Genomic DNA, 16,620 nt, shown 5'->3' with positions numbered 1-16,620 from the left:
TACGTATATTATATTAAGTGATTAGGGTTAATGCCACCAGGTCAGATTTCCTAATGTCCTTGAAGGTGTGAAGGCTAAGAACAGTTTTAGACCTCAGTTATTTTTCAGAGATGAAGAGATTGGTTAATCAATTATTCAACTGTTAGTCTGTTAATTTGCACTAATTTTGACAAGTGAGTCACTGAGGAGATTTTAGAAGCAGAACTTCATAAATTCGCTTGATGACCTAATCTCCTAGGAAAAGCTGAATATCTGACACAATAAGCAATGTTTGAGAAGGGGCACGTGACAAACTTCATATCAAATAATCTCAGTGAAAGTCAACATTATTCTCTCCTATAAAGAGAAATAAAAAAGGCAGCATGGAACAACGGTAGGACGGAGGTAGACAGAGGCTAATGACAGCCGCTTTGTGGCGGGAAACTGTCTCATTGGTTCAAAACTATTATCCCTAGATGCTTCAATTTATATAATTTATAGTAGTGGACAAAAAGGCTAGACGAAGGAAAGCTGTGAGCTGTCTGGGTAAATATGTAATGTTAATCAGTGTTGCCTCAGGGAGACACAGATTTAATACATGTAAGAATAAAAACAAAGAATTAGGATCATTATTACAAACAACCTAAAGGCTGATGATAGGTCTGTTTCTGGAAGCTGCGACTACACACATAACACAACCTTCTCTACAATGTACAGTAAACTAATACATTCGCATTTACGAAAATGTGTGTGTGTGTGTGTGTGTGTGTGTGTGTGTGTGTGTGTGTGTGTGTGTGTGTGTGTGTGTGTGTGGTGAAGGGTACTTGTGCGTAATCATCCAAGGAGCATCAAAGCCATGCATGCATCCTTCCCACTCCAGAAGCCTGCAGCAGGGTCTGATCTGTTGGCGTGTTCACATGCTCTGGAAAACACTACATCCCATGCCTTGCTGTGCTCAGGAGAATCGACCGCACACACAAGGACACAAAGAGAGAGAGGAAAACCATGCAGACACTGATTCATCAAACACCCCCCACCGGATTAGGAAGAACACAGCCAAGAGGAGATTCAGAAGCAAGAAACTCTTTATTGTTGAGTGCAAATCTCTACATGATAGAAAAGAAAAGAGTTGTGCATTCTCCATTACACAGAATTGTGCACTTCTGTGTAATGGAGACTTCTCCATTACACAGAATTAGGTGGCGATTAGTTTTCTAATATATCTCTACTGTTCAACTGAGTAACTTCCTGGTACTATTTCTCTCTGTGACCGGGTACGCTGTGTGTGTTGCTGTGGAAAGATAAAAGCAATATGGCGGAAAAGCTTTCGACATTAATACGTGTCAGAAAACAAGGAGCTGACAGCAGCACCATGGAGGAGCAAAACTGAAGGATGGCGAGCACATCGGTTTTCAAAAATAAATACTATACGTGTGGCGCTGCGACTTTCGCAGATTTCTGATATGTATCAAGCAAAATAAATCTATAGATTTTCCCACTTTTCTGTATTTTGTGTTTTGAACTGTTTTCTCTAGTTTTAATTTTTTTAAACGTTAACTGTATTTCACAACAAGCAGTTAAAAAGGGCGTATGACCTACACTGTTCTTTCCACAGTTCAACCATGTTTAAGTTGTCCGCTCCTTGTTTGCACTACCGTTTTAAATTATTGCATTTCAGCCCAGTTGATTGGACGCGTCCTGTGTATTTATGATGCATAAATCAGCACGGCATAGGCCACTTAAAATACTCAAGATGTGAGTACAGCTTCTGTATCCAACCGTACATGTGGCAATGTTAATTTTCAACTACTGTCAAAAAGCTAAAATCAACCTCGCACAAGAAACACGCCGTATGAATGATGCCGCTAATTCACACGTTTTTATGCTGGTGGAGTACAGAAAATAAAATATGCTCCGGTGTTAACATCAGAACGAGATGAAGGTGGTGGCAGGAGGTGGCAAACTCTGTATTGCTTACTGTTACAGGGACATTTGATTACAGGGATTTACGGGATATGTAGTCTAATTACAGGCAGCTCTCACAGCAATCTGGTTAAGCATGTGTTAGTCTGTCATTAAAATACCAGTTTGTAAGTTATTATGTGTCATATTATCCTCATGGAAGGCTTTGACGTATTCCCACACACTTTTCCACCCGAGCATGTTAGAGTTGCTAGTATTTTTGTCAAAACCGAGGGTCACAGCCAGCTGGGTTTTGTCTGTTGTCGAATGTCAACGTACTCCTTTCGGGATTAAAACAATCTGCACATCTTCCTGAATCAATTCTGCTTTCACACAGAATCGCTACCTCGAGGTAGCTCTTGCATTGCTTCTGTGATTCTGAAGTGGAGACACATGCTTTGAACAAACCATGATTAAGGAGGTAAATTTAGGACAAAGGCAAAACGATCGTCAACGAAACAAGGCACTTGGATTTCATCTGAAGAAAAGAAAGCAGGGAGGAGTGATCATGATTTGTGCCACTAGCATCGATCCTTTCTTCATTATATCAACCTGAAAGCTTTTACTTTTTTATTCCTATTTCCATCATTTCCCCCTGTCCCTCTATATGCTCTATATACCAAATCTCTACAAAATATAACTGTACAACTGTATACTGAAAATATCACTCAGTAAATAAATAAAAGTGTACAAGTACACATATGTAATTGTACATATAATGGGCTCTTTTCTCTACTCTCTGGTGATTAAACGGAGAAGGGAAGGCAGAGTGACACCTTCCGCTCTCTCCTCTTCTCAATGGATTTACATTCAGAATTGTGTCAGTGAGGTCCCACCAGGGGGCAGTGGTGATAAGGATCAATTGAACCCCTGAACCTTTAAAACATGAAATAAAATAACCAGGGAGCCACGTTGTCCCAGTCCACAACTAGCCAAGAATTCCCTACAACGTCCTGTCCTCTTTTGTCTCCCACTGTCCGTAAAGCGTTAACCATGCTAGCTAGTCAGTTGCAGTCAGTCCTGCCCGTTAGCTTGTTAGTGCTTGAGGCTACCATCTGGATACTCGAGGCAGAGAGTGCTAGTGTGTTAGCATTCCTGCTTGGTTATTAGGTGGCTGGTGGCTGTAGGGTGGCATAGCAGCACTGGTGGTGAAGCTGGTGCTCCCTGTGTCTGCTGCTGCTGCGCGGGGGCGGGGGGTAACGTACGGAGGCCGTGGGGTCGGAGCTGCCCGAGGGCAGCCTGGAGGAGGAGGAGGAGCGCTGGGTGGAGGCGGTGGAGTTGGAGAGGCCAGTGGAGGAACGTTCGCCCTGGCTGAGGTTCCTCTTGCGCTCGCGAACCAGCGCCTTCTGGTGGCGCTTCATCCGCTCCAGCTGCTCGTCCGCAGTCATCCGTCCTCGAGACTGGCTGCTCGACAGCTGCAGGGCCTCGGTCGGCGACGACAGACGCTCCAAGGCACTCTTGGGTCTCTCCTGGGAAGACAAGGATGGAGTAAAGACACCAGGGGACTGATGGAAGTAATAATGGGAAGCATAAACATGAGTGATGCAGTGAAATAAGCAACAGGGATGAAAGAGACTTAAAAAACATTCAGTGTATACAATGAATATATAGTGCTACTACGCACAGCAAACATCTAGAACCCACTGTCTGAAGCACGTGAGGACGTCGTCTTTATCACAATATGGTATCCAGAATTCATCAGTGGAGTAAATCAGATTTTATATTTTTAAACCCAGAACGCATCATCAAACAAAAATTAAGAGCAGATTCCCAACAAATCTCTGCATGAACAAACATTGAGGTGTCCAAAGCTTCTCCTGCCAAAGTGGGTCACATCCCTATAGTGTTCACTGCTGTAGTGATGCAGCCAAAAGTTATTGTATCCAGACACAAAGTAGGAGCTAACAAGACAATCGCACGTCTAGACGTCTAGACATTAGAAAGAACGCAGAGCTGAGACACTTCAGCAGTGGCTTCACTTTTCAAACTGTCCACTTTTTCTGTACAGTCTTGGAGCTGATTGTCATTACCTGCAGATTCCTGCACCCTTGTAGACTCACCTTCGCTGCAGAGCTCCCGGCGCCTCTCCTTAGGGTGACATACGATGAGATGGAGCTGGACTGGTTGAGCTGAGATGAGGAGCCTGGAAGACCTGGTTGATAACAGCGGGACAAGAACCAGCACAGTTGGGTTTTACTGTTCTGTGTGGGTGAATATAAGTTAAAACAAGATAAAAACCAGATTTTCCACACTTTGGTACAAATGGTACGAAGACTGCTATCAAATCAAATTTAAATTTTTAGGAATTTATTTAATGCTGGCAAACAACAATAACATCAATCCGATCTTGTATGTCATGAATGAAAACATTAAAGTGATGCCTCTTCAGTATATTTTCATATGAATTCATATTTAAATTAGGCCGTGGGATGCTGCTAGGCTAATCACCTTTGCTTGAGAAATACTGGTAGTCCATGTCAGACCCCGTGTTGTGGTGGCTAATTCCCGGCAGCTCTGGTTCACTCAGGTATGATCGCAAATCAGTCTGAAAGCAGAGGAGGTTAAACAGGAAGTAGAACTGACGGCTCGGCTCTGGTGGCGTTTTAAATAAAACTGAATTGAGAACACAACAGTCTAAAACGGTTGTACAAATTCCTCACACCGTGGGGAGGAACAACATTCTCGCCCAAACATCTGAAAACTGAATGACGAAGGTTTCCACAGAGCAAACACGATGAGAGGGAGTATAATGATGTGTACCTTATAGTCTCCATTGACGTACTGCCCGCCCTCCCTGTCCCTCTTCCTTTCATCTGACTGCCGTTTCAACCCACGCACTGATGTGTGGCGGATGACAGAAGCCTCTTTGGGGAGGGGCGGCACCACGGGTGGTGTCTCCTCATAGTCGTAGTGGCTTGGCAGTGGTGGCCTGGGTGGGGCCTGGTCCTCGGTCTGTACAGCAAACAGGCCAACAAGGTTTGAGATGGTTTAGAAGTGCCACTGAACTCATGATCCTTATTTTATGAAGGTTTTACAATGCAGAACTCATAAGGAGATTCAGGAGAACAGTGTCTGCTGTTTAAGCTGACTCTTAATTCCCTAGAAGTGTGAGGGCGACACTCACCCACTTTGGCACAGTGCTGTGAGGCAAAGTATGAGAGAGGATGGTTGGGATGGAGCTGCGAGGGGGAGGCTGGACCTCCGCGCTGGGAGAAGGCACTGCCGGGTCTGACACTGAAGGCACTAACTTCCTCTCTGGTGAACAAAGAGAAACCTTTTTTTAATGCAAGCAGCGGATTTCTGTTTAGGAGCAGGGACAACTGTGATCAATTTACACAGAGAGGAGCAGAAAAACTATACAGAAAACTTATAACAAATGAAGAAACAAGCTGCCTGGTTTTTATTTTAGTCAAATAGAAGTAACTTCAGTAACTGGTCCAGCATATCAGTCCAGTAAGGCTTGTATTTTGCTGGAATTTGTATGTAAGGGTGTGTTTAGACCTTGCATTAAGATCCAATCTGGGCGACAGGTGTGAACACCTCCAGGACCATTGAGATCCCATTTGAGAGAGATCATCTAATCTCTGACCATATTTGAAGGTGGTCTGGGTCAACTGTGTCCACATTCCTCAGGTAGTGTGAACGCAATCCTCCTGAGTCACATTAAAGACCTCCAAAACTCAAAAGGGGGCTCCTGCATCTGAGGAGTTTTGCTTTATTCAGGTACAACCACACAACCTTTATTATAAATGATCAGCTGAAAGGGAAAAAGCACTGTAAGTGATGTCTGTTCATTAGTCATGAAAGCCTTTTAAAATATTCTGTCCTTGAAGCTGTCATAACTAAAAAATAAATAAATCTAAGTAGGAATTTAATGATGAAAGCATTTAATATGAGTACACACATTACTGTTGATGTGGTCATGTTGATGTATGAGGAGCAGTGTGTGGTTTAGTTACGTATTTCCTCCATCATCGATGTCTTTATTTACCTTTATTACTGGAGATCACTGTGCACATGGAAACTTCCAGGGTGGGAGTTATAATCTGAGTTTTGTGCAGGTCTCATTAACATCAGGATGGAGATCTATAAATCATAACTTAACGTGTGTGCCCAAGTCATGACGCACACACATAGAACAGAGCTGTTCTTGTTTCTGGAGCAGTGGTACACATCCATGAGAGACACCAGCTGCTAAAATATTCTACTGCGCCCCAGATGATGTCAGGGTATATTTACATAAGAAACTGAGATCAGAACTGGAGACGCATGTTAATGCCAAATCTGAACACATGTACCTAAAGCTGGCCACTTGGGATCGGATGGACCAGATCGGATCTTAATACACGGTCTGAACAGGCCCTAAGTCACAGGACAGCTATTTTAGGCTTCATAATGGAGATCGATACACAGACTAGTGAGTCAGCACCTGTACTGGATCTTGAATAATTGTCTTTCTAACCTTCAACTCTCGTCATTCACATCATTAAATGAGCAACTGTCCGGTCGATGATTTTCCTACCAGGGTTCTGGACAGAGTCAATTGTGATCTTGTAATTGGCTTTGCTGGCACTCAGTCCGGCCATGACATCCTCAATCCTCCACAGCTCACGCTTCATCTCAGTTCTTTCCTGCTGTAAAGTAACACACAGACACACATTCCATTCATCTCATACTAGTAGTTTTCACTTTAGTTTGGGTTCAACTTGATTTTCAATGACACACATTTGAATTTGAAGTACAAAAATGTCTGGAGCGCCATTTTTTTTCCCTCAAACCAATGATGCAATGAGTGAAGGAAGATGGAAAAATCATGCAGAAAAACATAAAAAAAGTAAAAGGCCTTTTGACTTTGGTTTGTAAATATATGAAGTGTAAGAATAAATGTAAGAACTGAGGTAGAGAATGCGTTAAATGCAAACTTCTCTAAGGCCACAGATACTGTATATGACACTCAGCCAATAAGTAAACCAGTGCTACTCTAGTTTGGTGGAAATCCTGCTTTGAGGTGCAGTATCCGCTCTCACCTGTGGGGTGGTGCTGTGGTTCATGTGTGCCTGCAGAGCCGTCCTCAACTGCTCCACTGATTTCTCAAGACTGATGTACTCCTCCCAGGCATGTGCCATCTCCTGCATCACACACACAAACACACACATGCACAAACTCTTATAAAACAGTAGAGCTACCCTTATAACAGTAACAATTTACCAATTTGAAAAACATATTTAAAAAAAGCATTACACTGGGCCAGGGCAATACTTAAATAAATACAGAAAGCTGCCATCACATTGCGCCTTTAACCCACTGTCATACCGTGGATAAGCGGGATATTTGGGCCCTGATGGTGACCAGATCTTCCTGCAGCAGTCTCTGCTGGTAGGCGATCTTTTGGGCGTGGGCCGGCTGCTCCTGGTACTGCTCCATCTGCTGGTGGGACATGTCCAGGACGTTCTCCAGCTTGTCCTGAGGTCAAGCAAAGCAACTCAGACCTGTTTTCTTTGTTGAATGCTGCTCTATAAATAAGCAGTTTGACTATTTAGCAGATAACAGTCACTCAGAATTCCTCCAGAGGGCAGCATGTTTCTACAGTCAATCCTGAGCCACCGTGAGATCTCAACAGACCTCCTCTTATCTAACAACCGTTCCTGAGCTGTATGTTATCAGACTATTATTTCAGACCTTATATGTAGTCTATTTTAATTTACTTTTTAATGTGTTCGGCATCCAGTCAATAATGTGTGCTTTGTAAATGCTACTGGATTGAATTAGTAAAACTGAAAAGTGATCGAAAGAAGAGTCTTAGAAATCTGTGAAAAACTGAGAATGCAAGTCTGAAAAAAAAAGCATAGGTATGGGGCCAAAGAAGATCAAATACTGAAACAAACAAACAATGAATGGCTCTTACACTACAGTTACGGTTCCAGTTTCTTTTATGGTTTGTTGTGAATTTAAATAGTACATTTGCTGTGCGTTTCTTTCATGTCTAAATCCAGATATACACTCACTTTGTTTCGATTTGTCCTTTGATGTGGGTCTGTTGTGTAATATTCCTACTTTTTTTACCAACATTTTTACCTGCAGACTGACCAGACCACCAAACTCCGGCCGGTTGGATAAAACGGTTTAGCACGGTCTATATTATCAGCAGCGTGTACCTTGTCGTCCTTCAGGGAGCTGATCCTCGCCTCCAGATCTTGGAGGATTTTGTCCTGTTCACATAACCGACTCAGCTTCACCTGCGGGGGGACAGGGTTCAGTGGTTTGAGAGGGATACAACGGCACGCTCTCACAGATGAAAAATCACCTCTCATGTGCTCATCAAAGTGTGCGTCTCTGTGTTGACCTCTGATAATTGAGTGGCCCATTTTCTTAATTACAGCTTCTCCTCGTCTCTGCAGCTGCAGTGAGCGCGTGCAGAAACGTGCAGAAACGTGTGTGTCCTGGTGCGAGTGTGTATGGCGACGTGGGAATGCTTATGTATACATGACTGTTTTTTAACATTTGAGTGCACGCAGGTTTGAACGCTTATTATCCACGCTCCCACAGCTCCCCCGTATTGCTCAGGTGTAACTGCAATTACCGTGAGTGAAGCCATTAAATAAAGTGGGAGCGACCCACCTGACACTTTTAATTACAGTGCTAAGGAAGCTCTGAGTCTTGTTAATTAATCCCTGATTAAACTTGAAGGCAAAGGTGGGATCACTTTATCATCCTGCGGTAAAACAACAACACACATTTCATGTAATGAGGCTGTGACTGAAGAGCTTGATGTGAACCATCTACTCGTCCTTATAAATTTTTACGCACTACACCAGCGTTCATATTGGATCAGCTGAATTATTAATCCACTTATCGTCTCCACGGTGACGCTGTTGTTGGACCCAATTAAATATTCATCGCAGACAATGCGCTCATAAATAGTTTAAATCGTTTGCGTGAAGCAAACATTGAGGAATAGTTTCGCGGGAGAAAGCAGGAGGGTTTGAAAAGCTGCAGGGATTTGTTTGGATTATCAAACTGAAAGAGTTTTGGCAATAAAACTCATGCATGCTGATTTCTGCTTAAAGCTGAAAGTAAAAGTTTACGGCCTCCTCCCACACTTTTTTCCACAGGATTCATATTTTGCTTTTAATTACCCTCATTTTTCTCCCAGTTGAACCATAGCAGCCAGCGCTGCTAACCAGAATTTTAAAACCCCTTGTCTGGAGGGGAGCAAAACTGAATGGAAAGAGCTCAGTGCTGTTATTTATTTTTAATGGCTGCATGCAAAAAAAAAAAAAAATATGTGAATATAGCTGCAGTAATGGAAATTTATTCCATGCATTTGACTAGTTGACTAGTCATGCATTTTCTTGGCCAACGTCTTTTTAATCAGTTTTCAACATGTTCTTGACACATCCACTTAACTAACAACCAAACAGAGCTTACGAAGCTTCTACTTACATCCACGTCGCTTTCTGCAACCCTGACAGGTTTCCCTGACTCCTTCAACGTCTGACTTCCAGCTACCTGGAAATTGCAGAGTGAACAGTTCCAGATGTTAGTTGCGTGGTGAAACAAATCTGTCTGGCTTCATGGTGCACTAGCGCTGAGATAAGGAAAATACCGAACACAGAGTCCAGCTACAAACTACCACGAGGCCGAGGCTGAATCTCTATGGCACATTCTCTTAGCCCTGTATACATGACAATATGAGTGAGTTGTAACACACAAAATCAGCTGTTGCCATGAACACCACAATGGCTATGGAGACTTTGAAGCCCTGCACGAAACCACTTCCAGAAATGATCTGTACAAGATGTTGCTTCTATTCAGAAAAGCTGCTGTTTTTTTGTTTTTTTTTCTCTGAACAGGACATTTTTAAGTGTAGGAACACACCATGGACTGCCTCAGTTCTTCTGGGGTTACACCTAATAGATTAAAAGATTAAAGGTGCAAAAAAAAATCCAACTAAATTCATTGACAACAGCTCTTTATAGTGCTTGGAAATATTAGTTTAGGAGTTTTTCTGCTCCTTTTTTTAAATAAAAAAAAAGAATAAAAAAAGAAATAAGACACATTTAGAGCCCCATTGTCACTAAGGTGCAGCGTTTCAGAGACGATGGTAGAAGCAGCTGGCTTTTCAACCACCGGGCCACAGCCACAGCCACAACACATGCACTGCCGAGCCATCCCATGCCCACCGTTCAACAGCGTTGTCAACATCACCACAGGGTGGAGGGTCGTGCGAAGTCGGGAAGGCCAAAGGTCACATGGAGGGAAAAGACGTTTGATGCCGTTCAAGCTGTGAATGCAGTGCTGTAAGCAATGGGATGGTCTTTCTAGAAGATGGACTCTCTAACACCCACGCTCAAGCACACGCTGACTACGACCGAGCATCCTCACTTGTACGACACGTGCTCAAGCATAAATGCACACAATCACAGACGCGCTACGCGCAGGTTTACTATCTTCCAACACACTGGATACAGTCACACACACGTACACATGTACACATAGAGCTTACGTTCATTAGAGGCCTGAGAGGCCCAGCAGTGCAGTGCAGTAGTAAACTGTGAACTGCGAGGATCAGGGGCTCTAGAGCTCTGATCTGGGAGTCAAAACCACAAAGACACAGAGCCGCAGTCACAAAATGGTGGCCGCTTTTGTGAGATGCTTCTAAAACCACTCAAGAGTTAGAAGATCACTGCAATTGTTCGGGGCTGTTCAGTCCCACACAGAAGCGTGAACGTCTCCATTTGTAGCTACGACATTTGTAGCTGTCTTGGTTCAATAAGGGCCAATGTGATAGAAGTGGTTGTCAGTAAGAGAACACCAAGTGTGTTAGCTTGATCTACAGACATTAGAAACTAGAAAAGACACAGTAAAAGAAGGACACTTTGGCGTAAGTAGATCAGTTAACTAACAGATGTCTGTCATGGTGTTTCTCACCTTTAGGTCCAGATACTCTAAGTCCTTCTTCAGCTGCATGTAGGTGTCATCACTCTAAAAGGTGACAAACATGTTAGCGTGGATTACAGATTCGCATTATTGAAACTAAACAATTCACGAACAGGAAGATCTGACAGAAGCATCAGCGACAGCTCCTCCTCTGATGCAGTGAGATTTATGTATGGAGCACGATGTCTGAACCGCTGTTACGTGTCTGCGCTGACATGCATCACAACACACTTACACATACAGTAAAAATGCATCCATCTATTACACGTTTGAAGGAGTCGACTCACTCCTCCTACAACAAACAAAAGGACAAACCAGATCTCACTCAAACAGACTTCAGTACAAGCGAAAATCACGTACCAGAGGACCAAACTGATCAACACATCCTCAGCGCTGCCAGTTAGCTAAAGCATGGGATGGCGCTTGTTGACGTTGATGAGATAGCACAACATGCCATGGAAAATATCAATAGAAGCACGGTATGGAAACAGATCAGCCGAGAGCAGCACATGGAAAGAGGCTGGATGGTTCTTGTCAGGCAGGCCGGAGTTTACTGACAATAAAGCAAGGGAGCGTTCGTTGTAGAGGTTGCCACTAATATACTGACACCTGCACACTGCTGTGGCTGTAACTTATTTTTGCTTTATATACACTGATGTAAAGTACAAGATATGGTGCGTTTAGATGTGAAAGGAGGGAGAAAATGTGAAATTATAGCATTTTTTGAGATGATGAAGAAAAATTAGGAATTGAAAGCTGATGCAGTATGTGTGCAGATTATCCTGTGGCGTTTCTTGGTCGTCTGTTGGTAGCGGGGTTGCAATGATGGACTTCTGCTCATGTAAGAGCTGTTTTGAGTTTAAAGGTGATTACATCTTTTTGATATTTTGTTATTAAGCAATAGATTTACCAAACTTGTTTATGTATTGTAATGTGTTCTCAGCTGAAGAGCCAGAACATCCAGAAACGAATAAATCCATAAATGAATGTACATAAATGGAAATGCACAAACAGTAGAGAATTTGTCTGCTTTCACTTGAAGTACTTAAGTACTTGTAGTACTAAAGGAAATGCCTGGAAGACTGCCAACTATAGATTTTATGAAAATCAAGAAATGCTTTTCACAAAATCTTGTGATGAGATTATAATCACAATTTGTCCTTCGAAACTAAGGTAGACAAATGACATTTAAAATGATGTTCAATTAGAGTCATTAACAATGAGCAAAAAAATGACTATGAAAAAAAAATGAATATGTTATAATTACTGAGTATTATTCCTGAATAGGAAAATCTTCTCAATTCGCTGCTTTAGTAGAAAATTGGAATGATTGTGAAGTGTAATGCTGCCCTGCACAATATTTAGTGGTAACCTCTACCAGACCCATGTGTAATGAGGGGCGGATGGGTGGGCATGCCACAGGGGCCCCCACCTGGGTGTTGCAAGTGCCCAGCGGAGCCGAGAGGCCGAGGTGTCCGAGGTGGGACACAGGAGAGGGGCTGGCGCTGAGTAGGGGACTGGTGCTAGCGGTGGCGGTGAAGAGGCGGTTGTGACTGAAGGGCTCTTTGGGACCATTGAGCCGCTGGAGTTGGGCTAACGTTTGCTGACGCACGGAGGCCATCTTGGCCTGGTGTCGGCGCAGCTGAATGAGGAGGAGAGTGAGCTCCTCGGGCTGTCACAGCACCACACGACATTCAGAGCTTAAATGAGACATCTCTTCTTTTAAATGAGTAACTTTGCCTTCACGGCTCTATGATCTGATCTGTTATTCGAACGAGCAGAGCTGCAGGTATATTAAGAAGATATTAATGGGGTTGAGACTAAAGGCAGGCACAAGGCAATATACTGAAGTCACACAGCCAGAGATTAGCACAATATGAATCAATCCTCATCTGGTCAAGAGCATTTACAACCTCAAAAATCTAACGTCTCTTTAAACTATCATACCTCCTCTCAGTTTCAGTTATGTCCAACAGATCCACTAAATAACATAAATGTAGAGCTGATGTTAACTGCAGTAAACGTATATGTTTGTGTATTTATTTGTGGAACGTACCGTTTTGCCATGGAGGCTGGGTGCACTGACTGTGTGTGTCATGTAGCCAGATGGAGGCATTGACCGTCTGTCAATAGTGGTGGTCTGAAACAAAAAACAACAACAACATAGTTATATAGTCAGTGGGGAAGTAACATTAAGAAAATGTCACCCAATTCATATTCGCATGTCTTGAAATTAGTAAAAAAAATAAACTAATTTTCAACAATTTTCTGTCCGTGGTGATTGGAGGCTACGAGTGGACTGTGCAACTGTATAAAGTACAACAAACTTCAAAATCAATCCATTGCAGATCTATATGCTATGAAAAAAATTGCCTCCAAACAAGATTTTCATTGACTTCTTCAGTGCAAAATGCACAACAAAAATGTAAAGTATATTGACAAAAAAAAGGAGTGTTTGTTTCCTTCATCAATATAAAACACTAGGAGGATACTGGATGCTTTTAACGAGTTAAATAACCAGCTAGGAAACTTAGTATCAATAAAGTCACACTGTCATCACAAATGCTAAATCCCAATTCTGCTTAGACCAGCATTCTAGCGTAATTATAATCTTAACATTTCATTTAAAGCACATATAAACCAGATACAAAATACTGGACTTGACTGTGCGCTCAGTCCGATTGAGACATCACTATTATTAGGTATAATATGAGTTATATAAATATCACAGAATCAATGTGGACTCTACTATCACTGCATTAAAAAACAGCATGTTCCAAGTAAGGCCAGGCTTCAGATGTTTAACATAACCTTGATAACAAAATACCGTATTGTTTGTTATCTCAGGCCAGAATGAAACCCCAGGGAAAGTGGGAGAGTGGGTGTAAATCTGCATAATTCTTCCCTCAGTATTAAGCTGTATTCAAATAAAAAGGGACTGGTGATTTTCATAAATGCCACAAATGCATTTATACATGCATAAATACATTTATCATTTTACAGAGTGTATTTTTTTTCCTTTGTTGTTTTATTTGACTGATCGTAGATGCAGTTGGAGTAATTTAACAGACTAGATGTCTTAAAGATGCACCTGCCATTGTAGCTCCCAAAGCACTAAAACAATTATTCTGCTCACAGAAGCGCAGCAACAACACCCGTCCTGAATATATCAGGTTGACTGACATTGTTCCAGATGAAAAAAATATTTTATTTGATAGTTTTGACTTAACAGTAGGAACAAAATATGGGCTGTGAACATTCCCACTCATGTCAGTGGGGACATATAATCAATAAACCTGAACTACATCATGTTTTCATGTTCTTTCTGTGGATGTTGTGTGATGATATGTGATGTTAAAAGTGCATGAAAAGTGAATTTCTTCCCGAGGACAATTAGGAACTGTTATTTAATAGCAGACTTAGGTAAGAATGTGAGTTAAATGAGTACAATGGAAGTATGACTCCATTAACACAAGGAGTGGGTGCTCATTAAAACAATCTGATGTGAATATTGTTCTGATTCTTTGAGACATTACTTTACCTTGAACATCTGAGATTTGCTCCTACGGGGGGAAATAGTGATAGGGATGTCCACCACTGACATATCACCCACGGGCTTGACTGACAGCCGTTCAGCGGGCGTGTGCGGCCTCCGAGTGGGTGAGAGGGTTCGGCTGGAGCCGGGCAGAGGCCCCGGTGGAGGGATGTCTGCCGGGGAGGGCGGCACCGATATACAGCGAGGAGGCCCCTCCGTCCTTGGACCTGAGGAGGAGGGAGGCACAGTAGATGGAGGCCGGGGGCCGTATGGGTACTCTGGTGCCGGAGTGTAAAGAGGCGCCGTGGGACTGCCGTGGCGGAACTGGTGGCGCTGCTGCCACTCGTACAGTTGCCAGACAGTGTTGGACCCCGAGCCGCCATGATCTGGGCCGAGGCGGAAGTGGCTCAGACGATCCTGGGCGTACTTGTACTCGCCGAGTCGGCTGGGCAGGGGGCTTTGACGAGGGGTTTTTGGCAGGGTCTGGTAGGCGTCTATAGAGGTGTACTTGTGCTGCGTCGGTGGGGTGCGACGAGGGAGGGTGTTTTCTCTGGATGGGGGGCTATTGGGTGGGAACAGCATGAAAAGAAAGTTTATCTTCTTGAAAGTTAAAATGCAAGTCTATAGAAAGCAGAATTTAAGGCTTTGTCACCCTTTAGAGCAATACAACTAGTGTTGCATGTCATCCCTTCTCAAACTGATATAGTAAACCTGCTAGCAAAGTATTTATATGCCCTGCTGCTGCAAAGTAGCCTTTGTAGTGTCATATAGTCATTAAGCTCTCTATTTTTTCATTCACTCATTTAGCTTTGTGGAAGAACATGAGTTCCTGAGTTGCTAAATCCCTTAATATGTTCACCTGGGAACAGCTGCTTTCTACTGGTTGAAAGGATGCAACCAAAGTGAACAGAAACAGCAACCTCGTAGCTGGATAGCAAAGCAACTGCTAAAAAGTTCAGAGAAGCCAATGGGAGCTTCAAAATTCAGGTGATACGTCAATGCAATCAAACCGGCTTCAAAAATGAATCACTAACGGTGACCTACCCTTTGTGCTCAGCCTTTTGCACTTTGACCCAGTGCTCCACCTTCTCCAAAGTACCCCTCCTATGCACCAACTTTTGTGTGTTGGTGACGGGCGTCTCCGGGGCCCTCTGGTACGTCCCCGCCGCAATCCCGTTGGGTTCTAGGATGGGACTGGGTGTGGAGACGAGGCCGTTCCTCGAGGGCAAAGTCGAGGCGCCTCGCGACGGCGCACGAGACGGCACCCTTGACACCGGCGCCGACACCGAACCGTGGTCAGGCTTCGGAAGGGCGGAGGGTGCAGGATTGGATGGGAGGGAAGTGTGAGTGTCCATTTCCAGGCCCATGGTTCCCATGGGCTGCTCCAACGTGATGGTGCCAGGAGAGTCTTTGTGAAAGCTGAACATCTCCTCTCTGTCACCTTTGTCATGGCGTAGGGGCTCCAGGAAAACCTTATGGATGATGGGCTCAACGTCTGAAGTCTTGGTGTTGTTGTGGTTAACGTGGTTTGTCTGAGGGACAGCCTGCTGCATCAGCTTCTCTATCTTGTCAGCTGGTCTGTGGAGAGTAGAGATTTCACAAGCTCGGATGAATGTTGGCCTTTTACACTCTTTTTGGAACTTTCTTGTCTAGATTGTGAGAGTTTCAGCTAATTCACTACAACGATTCTCAAAGGATTTTAGTGTCTTTTACTAAAAGCCAACACTGCTGATATTTGATCACTTCACTTCATCTTGTTCCATGTTTTCAGGGGTTTAAGCATCTCCCTACGTCTCCTGTGCCGAACTAAATCTGAAGTAAATGCTGACTGTCACATGAAAGAGAAACATCTAGCCTCACCACAAGGCTAAATACACAATACAGGCGGGTTTAAAAGAGGCCAAGTGACAAGCAAAGCCATGGAAACATAACTCGATTTTAAACTCATTACTGAAATCCCATGTGACAAGAAGCACTCAACCTGGAGAAGGACTGGAGTCTCTGGCACTCAGTGATCCATGTACTAAAGTTTACATTTAAATGATGAATTCGACAGCCTCAAGTGCTGTAAAATTAGCACTATAGCGATTGGCCACAGTGTTACGGGTAATGCATTCCATCAATGTGCATTAAACATAGATATTTGCCCACTGCAAAAGTAACCTTACTATTAATATAGCATTAATATAGTGTATGATATAGTA

The 16,620-nt window shown here is 43.2% G+C and overlaps 1 protein-coding gene across 19 annotated transcripts in view; it reads right to left on the bottom strand.

Annotated features, from left to right (window-relative positions):
* LOC125014947 (pleckstrin homology domain-containing family A member 7-like) overlaps positions 1-16,620 on the bottom strand; it is a 141,276-nt gene that overhangs the window by 25,294 nt on the left and 99,362 nt on the right. For 12 of the 19 annotated variants that reach the window (XM_047596515.1, XM_047596514.1, XM_047596518.1 and 9 more), the window contains 16 exons: positions 15,461-15,994; positions 14,423-14,978; positions 12,938-13,021; positions 12,314-12,553; positions 10,873-10,926; positions 10,448-10,531; positions 9,385-9,450; positions 8,097-8,177; positions 7,255-7,404; positions 6,969-7,070; positions 6,464-6,575; positions 5,066-5,196; positions 4,702-4,893; positions 4,390-4,486; positions 4,002-4,093; positions 3,147-3,410 (listed from right to left, as the gene is read on the bottom strand). In XM_047596515.1, coding sequence (XP_047452471.1) covers positions 3,147-3,410; positions 4,002-4,093; positions 4,390-4,486; positions 4,702-4,893; positions 5,066-5,196; positions 6,464-6,575; positions 6,969-7,070; positions 7,255-7,404; positions 8,097-8,177; positions 9,385-9,450; positions 10,448-10,531; positions 10,873-10,926; positions 12,314-12,553; positions 12,938-13,021; positions 14,423-14,978; positions 15,461-15,994 — 2,839 coding nt within the window. The remainder of the gene's footprint in view (positions 1-3,146; positions 3,411-4,001; positions 4,094-4,389; positions 4,487-4,701; positions 4,894-5,065; positions 5,197-6,463; positions 6,576-6,968; positions 7,071-7,254; positions 7,405-8,096; positions 8,178-9,384; positions 9,451-10,447; positions 10,532-10,872; positions 10,927-12,313; positions 12,554-12,937; positions 13,022-14,422; positions 14,979-15,460; positions 15,995-16,620) is intronic. The other 7 variants (XM_047596530.1, XM_047596532.1, XM_047596516.1 and 4 more) reach the window with 6 other exon arrangements.

Source organism: Mugil cephalus, chromosome 10 (genome assembly GCF_022458985.1).
Source record: "Mugil cephalus isolate CIBA_MC_2020 chromosome 10, CIBA_Mcephalus_1.1, whole genome shotgun sequence".
NCBI classification, from domain to species: domain Eukaryota; kingdom Metazoa; phylum Chordata; class Actinopteri; order Mugiliformes; family Mugilidae; genus Mugil; species Mugil cephalus.
This window is presented reverse-complemented; position numbering and strand designations above follow the sequence as displayed.